Below are 15,303 nucleotides of genomic sequence, written 5' to 3' on the forward strand. Positions count from 1 at the left end.
CATTCGATTAATTTATTGCATTAGAATATACACAATTAGAAAACCAGTTACTGTGCATGGGCATGGGTTCGATTCCCATCTGGGCTGATTACCTGGTTAGATTTTTTCTGAGTGATTGTTAGGTAACCTCATGGCGAATCATTGGCTTAATCTTGCAAATACTGTCATACTATTACTAATTCTATCGATGCTAAATAAGTTAGTGTTTGATTGTGTCATTGAAAGTAGACTGATAACCAGTCATTAATGAACCAAGAGAATAATTCCATTTTGTGTTTGCTAAAAATTTCTCTGAATGTCCCTAAATGTTAATAGCATTGCCTCTCACATTTATACATATAATCTTGAAAATTAAAATGTAATTTGCTGCTTATCACGGTAATGAATATTAAATTGAAGAGTTATAATTATATGACTTCCCCTAAAGGATCCATGATTCACAGTATATTATGCAGGTTAATTAAAACAATGATAATGTCAGTTACGTCATTTTGGACAGCTTGTTAGACATAAATTTTCAGCTAAGTGAGAGTGATGTTTGTTTCTTTATGTATAAAAATACGTAAAAAAGCAAATATCGGATTCCCTTGAAAACTTGAGACATCTCTCTATAAATTTCGAAAATAAAGTAATACAGAAAGTTCTTTTAAAATGAAGTCATAGTTTTTTTGTTAGGATCTGCATATGGTTTATTAAAAAACTAAATATATTATATTTTATAAAAATTGTAATTCTGTTATCAAGGTGGCATTGTAACCTTGTATGTTTTGACACACAAGAATAAATATTGTCATATAATGATGAAAATGAAATTAAAAATAGAGTAAAAAAGTACAAAAATTTCGAAAGCTTTCAGTACGAATTACAGATTAATTAAATTTTTACATACATATGAGATTTATGGATTTACCGCCATACTCTGTGAAAAATAATTTACCGCGTTGTTTCATTTGTTTTATTCCTGTTTATTGTCCTGTCAATTCGATGGTTACATATGCATGTAAAATGTACAGATTTTGTTCTTTTTCACTTTGTTGCATGTTGAATGTTTGTTTTTGCCAATTATGTTTATTTTTTGGCTTTCAGTTTGCCCTTTGATTGCATTGTGTCTCTCTTCTTAATTCTTCACCTAACCCAACAGGTACCTGGCAATTATGGCAGGAATATCTTCAGAGGCAGACTTTATATTTATACCTGAAGATCCTGCACATGTTGGTTGGGATAAGGAGATTTGTTCAAAACTGTCACAGGCAAGCATTAAATTTCATAGCCACAGATATTTGTGGTCAGAATAAGATTGTATAGAAAACTTTCTGATTATTGGAGAGATTTATTTGTTTATAACTAATTGTGGAAGTACACTACTTTAAATGATTTGATACTGTTGATACATAGTGATCTAGTAATGTAATTATTACTAATTGATATTGAAAATTTGCTTTGTAGTTCTCAAAAAACCGGTAATTTCTTTTTAAATTGAGTATCGCCATCATCACCTTCACCACTCATCCTTTTTCTTCTTCTTGAATTTTTGGGATTAAGCCATGCCCTCTTCGTCTCTGCCCTCAATATCCTTTTGGAAGCTAATGAAATTTAATTTTATCATTATCTTGTTATGATCTCAGGATGTTGTGTCGTTTTTGATGCTTTCTCTCATACTGGTACCAGTAATTTTGTATTAACTGTTATTTGTTTACCAAAAAGTATTTTCAACCTATTCATTATATTGCATTTTGTAATTTAATGTGGAAATGTGTTTTCTGAAGTATATAATGGAGAGATGCCAACTATTACAAATTTACCCCCACTAATATGTCATTAGAGCCAAAGAAGAAATTATTACTTAAAACAAATTGTGTGTTTGGCAATGAATTAGCAGATTTTTTTTAGCAAGAAAAGCTTCAGTATTCTCCAAAGACTTACTTACTTACTTATTGGCTTTTAAGGAACCCGGAGGTTCATTGCCGCCCTCACATAAGCCCGCCATTGATCCCTATCCTGAGCAAGATTAATCCAGTCTCTACCATCATATCCCACCTCCCTCAAATCCATTTTAATATTATCTTCCCATCTACGTCTCGGCCTCCCCAAAGGTCTTTTTCCCTCTGGCCTCCCAACTAACACTCTATATGCATTTCTGGATTCGCCCATACATGCTACATGCCCTGCCCATCTCAAACGTCTGGATTTAATGTTCCTAATTATGTCAGGTGAAGGATACAATGCATGCAGGTCTACGTTGTGTAACTTTCTCCATTCTCCTGTAACTTCATCCCTCTTAGCCCCAAATATTTTCCTAAGAACCTTATTCTCAAACATCCTCAATCTCTGTTCCTCTCTCAAAGTGAGAGTCCAAGTTTCAAAGCCATACAGAACAACCAGTAATATAACTGTTTTATAAATTCTGACGTTCAGATTTTTTGACAGCAGACTAGATGACAAAAGCTTCTCAACCGAATAATAACAGGCATTTCCCATATTTATTCTGCGTTTAATTTCCTCCTGAGTGTCATTTATATTTGTTACTGTTGCTCCAAGATATTTGAATTTTTCCACCTCTTCGAAGGATAAATCTCCAATTTTTATAGTTCCATTTCGTACAATATTCTGGTCACGAGACATAATCATATACTTAGTCTTTTCGGAATTTACTTCCAACCCTATCGCTTTACTTGCTTCAAGTAGAATTTCCGTGTTTTCCCTAATCGTTTGTGGATTTTCTCCTAACATATTCACGTCATCCGCATAGACAAGCAGCTGATGTAACCCGTTCAATTCCAAACCCTCTGTGTTATCCTGAACTTTCCTAATGGCATATTCTAGAGCAAAGTTAAAAAGTAGAGGTGACAATGCATCTCCCTGCTTTAGCCCGCAGTGAATTGGAAAAGCATCAGATAGAAACTGGCCTATACGGACTCTGCTGTAAGTTTCACTAAGACACATTTTAATTAATCGAACTAGTTTCTTGGGAATACCAAATTCAATAAGAATATCATATAAAACTTCTCTCTTAACCGAGTCATACGCCTTTTTGAAATCTATGAATAACTGATGTACTGTACCCTTATACTCCCATTTTTTCTCCAATATCTGTTGAATACAAAAAATCTGATCAATAGTCGATCTATTACGCCTAAAACCACACTGATGGTCCCCAATAATTTCATCTACATATTGAATAAGCAGTCGTGGACAGCTGATAAGGGGTGGTCCTCCAGCTTGGGGGTTGGGCGAAGGGCTAACAATCCATCACCGTAAAAAACAGCTTGTTACGAATCCTTCAAATTCTCCAAAGACTACAAAAAAAACTTTTCGTTTAGCAAATGTTATAATTAGACAGCGGAAAAAAAGTCATTCAGATGTGAAGGTAACTGCAATGCGACTAGTTTGTCTCATTAGAGGGTTGTTGTTTATGTAAGCACAGTAGGTACACTAGAAGTGCATGCGGGTATAGGTCGGGGAGAATGTAAATTGACACATGGAATAATCACTGAATATTGGCTGTACATTGATGTAACTATTGTAATGGCATATTTTGTGTACTTTACTACAAACGTTTTAATGTGAGGATTGTTCACCGTTTTGAATGGAATATTATAATTTATCATTATTCGACATGAATCCTGGCGAAAGTCATATTTCATATTTGAGATGGAAGATGACTGACTGAGAACGCAGAGTGGCAGTTGTTTTCGGTGTTCGTGTAGTGCTCTCTGCAGACAGTACCGTGTTGTAGCTACTTGGGATGCATGCACACCTCATGTGCCATAGTCTATGGTCTATGCATAAAATTCTTGTAAACTGTAAACATGACTTTTATTTGACTTTTTTTTCTGCTATCTAGTTATAATAAATAGAACAATAAAAACTAACATTAAAGATAAATGGTCTGCTCACAGTATACATAAATCATGGTCATCCATAATTAACACTCAGATGGTAGTCACCTAGACGAGAAGCAGTGGCCAGGTTCTGCGTAATTACTGGACATGATTGTTTGCTGCTCATCTGTAAAGAATATCTATTTCTTCGTCTTCTTCTTCTTCTTCTTCTTCTTTTCTTCTTCTTCAATGGCATCACTGCCCAAAATCGGGCCTTAGCCTCATTTATTCTCTTCCTCCATCCTTCTCTATCCAAAGCCATCTTCCTCCATGCTGTAGTACCAAACAGTTCTTTAGAGGCACTCGTCACAGCATCTATCCATTTGTTCTTACATTGTCTAAGTCATTTTCGATGATCAATCCGAGTCCAAGGCTTAGGTAAAGGCTTCTCAACAAGTTAGTTTTTACAGATGTAGGGATGTCAGCCCTACGATACAACCACCAACTGGAGGACCAGAATATAATTTACTAGACTCCAATTTGTGTTTTGGATCAAGAGGAAAATTCAATTATGGACCGAGATCATCTGACAAAATGTTCTACACTTACACTGCTGCTACTACTACTGCCACTACCACTCTTATTACCACTATCGCTACCACTGTCACTATTACTACCACTGCTAATTTTTTAATTGATTTATTTTATGGTACTTTATCAATTGCGATGGTTATCTAGCATCTAAATTAAATGAAGGTGATAATGCTAGAGAAAGTTACCTAGCATTTACTATTAATGGGTTGAGGGAAAACCTAGGAAGCATCCTCAACCAGGGAACTTGTCTCAACCAGAATTTGAACCTGGGCCCCTTGTTACATGGTCAGACGTGCTAACCATTACTCCAGAACGGTGATCCCCACGCTATTACTATTACTACCATTGTCACTATTACTACTACTACCACCACCACTGCAACTTCTACTACTACCACCACTACTACTAGTATTACTACTGCCACCACTATCACCACTGCAACTACTACTACCACCACTGCAACTATTACTACCACTAGTAGCTCAGTCAGCTGAGGTGCTTGCCTGCCGATCAGGAGTTGCGCTTGGGCGCGGGTTCGATTCCTGCTTGGGCTGATTACGTGGTTGGGTTTTTCCGAGGTTTTCCCCAATCGTCAGGCAAATGTCAGGTAATCTATGGCGAAGCCTCGACCTCATCTCGCCAAATATCATCTTGCTGTCACCAATTCCATCGACGGTAAATAACCTCGTAATTGATACAGCGTCACTAACCAAGTGAAAACCACTACTACTAGTAACTAGTATTACTACTATAATGACTGCTGCTGCTTATTGCTTCCATTGTCTCTACTACTACTACTACTACTACTATTACTACTACTACTACTACTACTACTACTACTACTATTACCACCACCACCACCACCACTACCATCAATGCAACTATTACTATCACCACAAGTACTAGTACTACCATCACTACCTACTACTACCAATACCACTACTAGTACTACTACCACTACCACCATCATTGCTACTATCATTGCACAACTACCACCATCACTATTACTACAACTGTTGATGCAATTGATATAGTCATACAAGCACAAGTTGAGTAAAATAATGCAAACATTGTGAGAAAAAGATCAAACATAATTCAGGCTACATTAAACACAGAAGTACTGGAATCACTTCTGATCCAGAAGATCAAAAAGAAAATTGAAAAAAAGTAGTTGCTAGATGCAGAACAGTGAGCCTGGTTTGCAGAGTTGGTATAGCGCTGGCCTTCTATGCTCGAGATTGCGGGTTCGATCTTGGGCCAGGTCGATGGCATTTAAGTGTACTTAAATGCGACAGGACCATGTCAGTAGATTTACTGGCATGTAAAAGAACTCCTGTGGGACAATATTCCGGCACATTGGCGATGCTGATATAACCTCGGCAGTTGCGAGCATCGTTAAATAAAACATAACATTAACAGATGCAGAACATGCCACAAAGCATTTTTTTCTCCCACAGAAGTCATAGGTAACGTGTAATTATATTAATTGCCAGAAGGACACATACATGTGCACTATGGGATAATCCACTTGAATGGTTGGCACCTCTGATAATGTAAAAAATATACGTATTGTTTTTTGTATTTTGCTATCTTCACTCATTCTGTATTTTTTCCATTCATTATCTTTGTTCTAGATCAGGAGGTAAATACGGTGTATAATTGTTACATCAATTAATATATTTATTCTACTGACATAGAGGAAAAAGAATTTTAGGTAGATTTCCACCATATTTTTTAACAGATGGCATTCAGTTCTTTGATATGGTTCATTTGGTGGGACAATCGTGAAGGATGATGATGACGATCTCTTATTGAAATTGTTACATTATTAGCAGTATTTTTTATAACAATTCCAACAGTGAATACTTATCTATGACGTAAAGTGAAACAAACTGGACATAATATTGTGGACTTACCGGAGCTGTATTTAGTCATACCTTTTGCTGTTTTGAGAGTATGTCAGAAATAATGCAAACTGTAATGAAATATTTATTTTGAAACTAATCTGTATAATATTTTCAGATGCTTATTGTCATGTGTTACATAAATTTTACCAAAAGAAAAAAAATAATTTGTGTTATTAGATAATGTTACATTATATATTTGTGAGGATTATTTTTGATTTTGATGTTGTGGTTATAGTTTATAGTTTGCTTTCATCTCCTTCTCTATTGACGAATGAAGTGGAAAGTCAGAATTATATCGGTATGAGTATCAATATCAAGTGTTGGATATTGGAAAATTGTGATAATGTCGTATCTCACTTATGATATGACAAGAGTTTATTTTTTCTAAATAGTTCACATTTTTTACTTTCTTTTAACAAGTGTTATTGATTTGTATGAATTAATATACCCTGGGTAGAATGTCAGTCAGAGTAATTGTACAGTTTCGTTAGATGTAATTTCAAAACTATCTTAAGCACACACTAATCACCTCTACAGCTTGTGTTTGTGTATATATTTACATTTTATTTATATCTATTTATTCTTCTTTGCTTTGTATTCACGTACTACTTGCTGCTTTGCTTTCTTAGCTGTTTGAAAAGATGTCTTTGCTTATGCATTCGTTATACTGCAGTCATTTATTAAAAAGTTCATGGGTTTATTCGCGCATGAGTGTATTTGTGTATGTGGGTGTGTGAAATTTAATTTAATTTTACACATATGGAAAATTATAATTAATTAGTTATCATATGAGCTGTGTTGGTTTCTTTGACAGGCACTCATTATAGACTAGAAAGACACGCAGTTTGATATCATTCATTGTAACTGTTCATTTTAACTGACGTAGTTGTGATAAAGAATTCACAGCCAGGTCAGTAATTTTACTCTTATAACACTGCATTACAGATTTAATGACACTTCTATACATGTACAGTGTATGAGCAAGAAAAGTAGCTTTTTTATTTTGAACAAATGGACAAGTGATCAACAATGAAATATAGTATGCTGTCTTAGTTTGGGGAAATGGGAATAATATACCATTATTCAGTCTCATCTGATAACAATAATGTAAATGAGTCCTCAGTAAAGAAAATACTGTCAGTTTATTTCACTTCGGTGAAGCTACAACTTTGTGGACAGTTGGTTTACTTATTTTAAGAAGACTATATAGTATTATAATATATCTGTTTATTTCAAAGCTGTTGTGATGCAGTTATCGTTCAGTGCATGAGACCTGACATAGGAAAGCACAGACATCAGACCTAACAGATATAGGACTTGAATCTTTCCTGGAGTTGGATTCTTCTCGGGTTCTCAGCCAGGTGAATTGGATTGTTGCTTCCAAGCTTTCGATGACTAGCTCTTTCATCTTTTTCAGGGATTGAAGTATCGTGGGACCATGTCTAGCCAGTATATAAGCAGTCAGTGGGGCTTCCCACTCAGGCCAATCAGGAGCTAGTTCCTAATCCTGACCACCTGCCATGTTCTTGTTGGTCGAAGCTTGTTGATTATAGGTTTCATGCTGTCTCAGCTATAGGCTCCCATCTCTGTTGAAATTGTTGCCATCTAGTTGGATTTCGATAGCTTCCTTGATGTCCAGGTCCCAATAACTCGATGCCCGATGGTGTGGCATCAAAATCTATCTTGTGACCTGTTTGCAAGCTGTGTTGCGCTACTACTTACTCATCGGGGTAGTATAGTCATATGTTGTGTTATCAGAGTAATATAGCCTTATGCTGTGTTGATGTTTCTTGCAGCATATCATATTGGTGCATCTCGTCTGGCCAATGTAGCATTTTCCACACCCACAAAGTATTTTATAGACACCAGGTATCCTAAGACCAAGGTTATCCTTAACTAGCCTCAGTAAGTTCCGAATCTTTGTGAGCTGCTTATGGATAGTCTTAATCTTGCCTGAGGTGGGGCCATAAAACAGGACTTATGTCATGTCCTTCGTCTTCTTTTTCTCCTCAACAGGTGATTTGGCAGAGAAGGCTTCTCTGACAAACCATCTGCCGAAGAAAAAGAGGAGACGAGGGTATAGCATACGTCCCGTTTTATGGCCCCACCTCAGGCAAGATTGGCAGGCTGCTAAGAAAACAGGGGATTAAGACTATTCATAAGCCACCCACAAAGATTCAGAACTTACTGAGACCAGTTAAGGACGACCTTGGCATTAGGATATCTGGTGTCTACAAAATACCGTGTGAGTGTGGAAAATGTTACATTGACCAGACGAGATGCACCATTATAAAATGCTGCAAGGAACATCAACGCAGCATAAGGCTATATTACCCCGATAAGTTGGCAGTAGCACTACATAGTCTGCAAATGGGCCACAAGATAGATTTCGACTCTACCACCGTCTTAGACAAGGCTTCAGGTTATTGGGTCCTGGTCATCAAGGAAGACATCGAAATTCAACTAGATGGAAATAATTTCAACAGAGACGATGGTCTACAGCTGAGTACAGCATGAAACCCATAATCAACACGCTTCGACCAACCAGAACACAACAAGCAGTCAGGACTAGGAACTAGTTTCTGATTGGCCTGCGCGGGAAGCTCTACTGATCACTTATATACCAATTAGACATGGTCCCACGTCACTTCAATCCCTGAAGAAGATGGAAGCAACAATCCCACTCATGTATCTGAGAACTCTAGAAGAATTATTCCAGACCTAGCAGACTTCAATGAGAGATTAATGACTTGGGCCAGTAAGCAGCCATTGGTAAATGAAAACATCAAATATAATTTTACTATATAATTAACAAAATAAGAATGAAATTCTAACTAAAGCATGCAGCAAGTAAATATTTCAGTCTTACATATTGGCTTCTGAACCCAGTTAGCGTTATAATAAAAAGTCTGGGATCTTTCTATAGATTAAGGTGACCAGAATCTAATACGAACTTCTCATCTTTCCCTTGTTTTACCTACCATGGTCCTTCATGGCATGTATAAAAAAAACATCAGTTATTATTTATTGTTTCATTAGAACTCGTTCTTTGTATGACGATGATTGCACATAAGTCAAATTTTATTTCAGCTATGATTAGTCGTTTATTTCATGGTCCCAAAAAAAATGTACGAGAATATGTAAGCTAAAACATGACATTGAAGATCGAGCATCAATGCATAGGTTAAGTTGCAGAATTTAGAAGGCCATATTTCTGGAAGAGATTTCTGTACATGTAATATAAGTACATTTATAAGCTGTTGTATTATTCTTTCTTTGAATTACATTATTGTTGTTGTTCTCCTCTTCCTTCTTCTCCTCCTCCTCAATTATTGTCATCATCAAATTACATTGAACTACGCTTTGTCTCTTTTTCAGTCTTTGAAGTGACCACCTTTTTCTTTTTGTTATAGTTTTAATACAAATCAGGAAATCTTGTCATTTTTATCCTCAGTATGTGATCTCTTATTATTTCTGTACAGAGCTGTGTTGTACTAATGTACTATTATAATGATATGGAAAATATGTGTAGATTAGTTTTTAATTGTAAAGAAGGCTTGATTTATTAACAAAAGAGAATATACTAGATCTTGTTATATGAATTCCTTAATTGCATATTATATAACCTGGCAAACATGATTTTATGACCTATTGCTAGGTACAGGATTAAAAGCTGAGAAATGTTCCAGTTCTCTCATATTGAAGTTCATAAATGTATTTGGGTTTTCACTTCTGCTTACTTTGGGTGTTAAGAATAAGTATTGCAGACTTCAAGGACATAATTACTAGCTATAAAATTTCACTCAGTGTATGCTTCAAAACTCATATCTTCGAAGTTGTGGTTAGTACTCAAGTTTGTTGATCATATAGTGACACCGCAGTACATCATGTGAAGATCATTGCACGTTGTCTGAATATGTGTACATTTATTTTGCATGTATTGTGATCTATTTTCAACCATTATGTGGAAGATTGTCACCTCACAGGTTAAACTGGTTTCTTAACAGACTTAATGGTGTTGTGTGCTACCATTTCTTGTGGATAATTTGTTTGCTTTGTTGGTAGCTGTGACTTCTTCAGTGATAACTATTGTGGTATGTGCATGAGGAGACATCACACCAATTTCTACGTCATTCATGCTTCTGTATAGTGGGTTATGTGCTTTGTCAATGGGAATAACATTGTAAGAGATTTAAGTACATCTACTCTCACATGTTTTGGGTTTCAGAAGTCTAATTTGCATGTAAAAACAGTTGAAAATATGGGAATAAGCAGTTGTCTGGAATTTTAGGTATTTGTCTCTGGTCGCTGGATTAACAAGTGAAGCTGATTATGTGTTTATTCCTGAATGGCCTCCAGAAAGAGGTTGGCCAGCTAAGCTATGCAAGAAACTCCAGCAGGCAAGACTCTTAAATTATCGTTACACATTTTGAAATTTTAAGATACTTTTGAAAATACAGCAATTGATAATTAGTAATAAACATATAATTAAGAAACCATATGGTTCAAATGGTGTGTGCTAAGAGATTCATATGAAGAGAACAGTGATCCAGTTTTAAAGATACAAATTTTATGGAAGCAATTAGGGTCTTGTATGATTAGAACACGTATATCTGAATACATGAAATTTTAATAATGAAACACAGTAGTTAAATTGGGAAAAAAAAAGTTTTATCCTTCCTTTTGGCTATTGTTAATAATATGTATTTTAAGTTTAATTTTCAGTTGAGATATTTGAATTATTATTAAAGTAAATTGTTTACAAATTGTGATAAGACTCTAAGTCAAAAACACCATTTTCATTATCCTAATAATCGTAATAAATTATTTGGTGGACATTCTGTATGTGTACCAACATTGTTTTATTACCCTCCCACATTTTAGCTGTGTTATAGTTCTTGCTAAAAGAGACTCTTGTGTAATTGTGTATCTTATTGGCCTCTAATACATTCATGATTTGTTATGCTTTCCAACTAATAAATATGCTAACTTACGCAATATAACACACATTCACATATTATCTTTTTCTGATTGCATTTAAATTGCTCTTCTGCGTTATAGATTACATTGTCTGTTCTAAATGGGTAATTCGAAAATTAGTGGCAGCACTTTAATTAAGATAAAAAAGATTAATTATTCACAATTGAAATCATTACAGTTCTTAAAAGTAGTCTCCTCCTGTCGCTACACCTCTGGAAGATGATGGATGTCATCCACAGCATCACTTTGCTTTAAGCTTCTAATTGACTTAGGCCTACAGTTATTCTAATGGCCTATTCTATTTCTAAAGCCTGTCCCTCTCAGTGATTCATCTTAGAGGAAAGGTCGTAATTATAGGAACGCATATCCAGAGAATTTGGAGAATGTTGTAGAATTTCCCAGGTCCACCTGTTAAGTAAATCACTTGTGTTGTCGCGTGACGTGCACCATTGTGAAGCACAATTCTTCCCGTGCATTGCTGTCCATAAATAGTGTTCCAAAAAGTGATTGTAATATGCAGCAACCACATGCATTACAATTGGAGCAGAATGAGTGATTAATACATATACGTAATCATAAACAAGAAACATAATTTTGAGAAGGTTCTACTCTTATCTACATTTCTTTGGCATTAGAGCATTGCATGAATTTTAGCAATGTTGCCACTAATTTTCGAATGACCTACTATGTATTTTCTGATATTGCATTTTGGAATAACAGAGTGATTAAAATTTGCATATATTGTTAGCCTTCCTTCTCCCACTCACGATTTGATTAAGAAAATATTACAGGGTAAGTCCGCCAAGTTAGCTCTGTGGTAGTGTCTCTGCCACCGGGTTCGATTCCCAGTGGGGTCAGAAATTTTCATGTAAAATTTCTACTTCTGGACTAGGAGAGATGGCAGTGCACAACTTCTAATCACTAGATTGTGCACCAATATTCCTGGGTTAAATCCCAAATCTCTCTGCAGTGCATATGAAGAGAAGGCATATGTTGATAGTGATTTGTCCATCGGACGGAGACGTTAAGCCTGGCGGACCCCTTGGTGCTATTCGACAGGAGTAGGCTATGTGCCGGCACCAGGTTTCCCCTTCTCCCATCATCATCATCATCATCTTCATCATCACTCATTCCAGTCACTTTACTTATAAGAACATTTACACATACATTCACCTTAGTACATGATATAACTCTCCACAGATACACATGTACAGCGTGGCCTGCTGAAGTGGTGTATAACTAGAAAATGGGTCACAATCCTGCCATCTACCGCAATATGCGGAACCCGAATCATGTAAAGTGAAGTGGGTAGGCATTGGATACATACATACATATTACGGGGTACTAAGTATTAATTATGGGATCCAGATCATATTCGAATTCTAGGAAGTTATAACACGTTGCTTTGCTTATTTTTTATTAACAATTAGCACATAACATGAGTTCCTTTGTTTGATCAGAAAAAGATTTTTTTTTAAGAGATCGTGAGAACGATGTAATAAATATTTTGAGGTTAGTGTTAACGAATTTTTACTATAATGGGCATAGTAAAATATACAATTATTCTCAAACACTAGTGCTAAACTATCAAAGACAAGTGAAAGACATTGCCATTTTATGTGCTTCATCTTTTAAGGGTATCACATAATTTTAATCACTCTAGATTATGATACGGTATTTCTGAAGACATTCTATGCTGGGATCCTGGTTCTTCTAGCATATGTTCTTTTTACACATTAATATAAACTATATTAAGATTACTATAGAAATTACAATTTGTAACATTTCTAAAGATCACATACATAAATCTTATGTATCTGTTCTGATCTTCAGTTTTCAGACATGGTTTGATTCACTAATATTTTAAGTTATACATATGTATATACAATAACAATAATTCTCTCAGGCACAGTATTTTAATTTATAATAAATTAATGTAACAAAATGTTCTTATTGGTCTTGTTTGATATTTAAATTATACGGTTATTTCAAAGAGGAATGCATGTTTTGCATTGTGTGAATATAGATACTGAATGTAAGTTGCATGATAGGAGTTGTAACTCAATCACAAAGGACTGTACTTGTATCACTAATGCATGTAATTCATCCACTACTTTGCTTTGATTATGGAGAGCTTAATTTTGGTTATGCTCATAGATATTTTATTTGCGTGAATCAGTCTTGGATATAGGTATTCAGTTGTAGACTAAATATTGTGAGAGGGTTTATTATAATTCTACTGTAGATTAGTTTTGGTACAGTTATTTTTCATGCCATGGGTATTAATTTTCTATTTGTAGATCAGAATTTTGAAATGAATAGTAGTATAACCATAAAAAAAAATCACCCTGTTTTTGTGTATGTAATTTAATGGCTAAGCATCATTCTCTGGTGCTTTAGTATTTATTTCTTGCATAAGTACATTCAGTACGGTATCATAATATTAAATTTAAATTGCGATTTATTCCGTGAAAGATAGCACAAATATTTAGTTAAGTTTTTCCCATGAACCATGGCTTGAATATTAATTGTTTTTGAACTGATATTAATCATACACACAATTTTATTTATTTTTAATCGAAAACTTTTCATAAGGTATTAAATATATTAAATTATCTTGTAAGTTTTTGACTGAAAAATAAATAAGTAGTGTATATCAGCATTGAACTTACTGAAATGTAAAACATGAATTATAAAATTTAAAAAAATGATATTAATCAGTAATCGACATAGAAAAGATTTAGTTTTTGTGGGTACAGAATTTTAATATTTCTGGTACTACTAAAGTAATTATACTCGTAAGTCATTTTAAAGTATTATATTGCCTTTAACCCTTTGTTCACAATATGGATATTGATGGCACTTTTTCGTGATACAGTACAGAGTTGTTCATGGCAGTGTCATTCAGTTTAAATCTCGTAAATTATGTTGTGATATAAACAGACTACATTAATCCATATTATAAAGTATTTTCATGCAAAGAAATTATATGCATTTATATAAATGAGTAGTTGATGCTTTTCTAATTGAGGCGTGCAGTTCCAAAACCCTCTAAATCGATTCGAGCAAATTTCTTAGGAAACGAAAAAAACTTCTACTGCTTTTGTTTTTATTTTGAAATGACTGATTTTTTTCTGGTGAACTTAACTTGAAAGTAGAAAACATCAATATAATTTTTCATATAAATATTATAAACCATATTGCCAAAAATTAATGTTCTTTTTTTTATTTAGTGGGTTTTGGAACTCAATCTTTATTTAGAGGATATTGGAAAGGAACAAAATGTATTTAGCGGATTTTGGAAAGGAACTTTAAATATGTCAAGTTTTAGACATGAGATGAAGCCTATGAAAACAAAGATTTCAACTCATTCAATCATAAATGTTCAGCCCATGCGCAGATCTTTCACTGCAAACCCAGCATTCTCCAATCTTTCCTATTTTCTGTCTTCTTCTTGGTCTCCGCATATCATTGGTATATCTTAATGTCGTCTATCATCTGATATCTTCTCCTGCCCCGAACTTTTCTCCTGTTCACCATTCCTTCCATGGCATCTCACCTACTCTTTCCAACACAACTTAGTTTCTTATTCTGTCTGTCTACTTCACATGCTCCATTCTTCTCCATATCCACATTTAAAATGCTTCTATTTGTTTCTCTTCATTTCATCGTAATGTCCATGTTTCTGCCCCCCCCCCTTTTTTTTTTTTAAGAAATGGGAGTATAAGGATACAGTACATCACTTATTCATAGATTTCAAAAATGCGTATGACTCGGTTAAGAGAGACGTTTTATATGTTATTCTTATTGAATTTGGTATTCCCAAGAAACTAGTTCGATTAATTAAAATGTGTCTCAGTGAAACATACAGCAGAGCTCGTATAGGTCAGTTTCTGTCAGATGCGTTTCCAATTCACTGTGGGCTGAAGCAAGGAGATGCACTATCACCTTTACTTTTTAACTTTGCTCTAGAGTATGCCATTAGGAAAGTCCAGGATAAC

The 15,303-nt window shown here is 34.8% G+C and overlaps 1 protein-coding gene across 3 annotated transcripts in view; it reads left to right on the plus strand.

The window, feature by feature from the left end:
- Positions 1–15,303, plus strand: part of Pfk (ATP-dependent 6-phosphofructokinase) — a 120,967-nt gene that overhangs the window by 25,814 nt on the left and 79,850 nt on the right. The window contains exon 6 of one of the 3 annotated variants that reach the window (XM_069848089.1): positions 1,142–1,250. The exons of 1 other annotated variant lie outside the window; for it this stretch is intronic. In XM_069848089.1, the coding sequence (XP_069704190.1) occupies positions 1,142–1,250 (109 nt within the window). Of the gene's footprint in view, positions 1–1,141; positions 1,251–10,613; positions 10,723–15,303 lie in introns of all 3 variants that reach the window. One more of the 3 variants, XM_069848088.1, reaches the window with a different exon arrangement.

This window comes from Periplaneta americana, chromosome 15, assembly GCF_040183065.1.
Source record: "Periplaneta americana isolate PAMFEO1 chromosome 15, P.americana_PAMFEO1_priV1, whole genome shotgun sequence".
NCBI lineage: Eukaryota > Metazoa > Arthropoda > Insecta > Blattodea > Blattidae > Periplaneta > Periplaneta americana.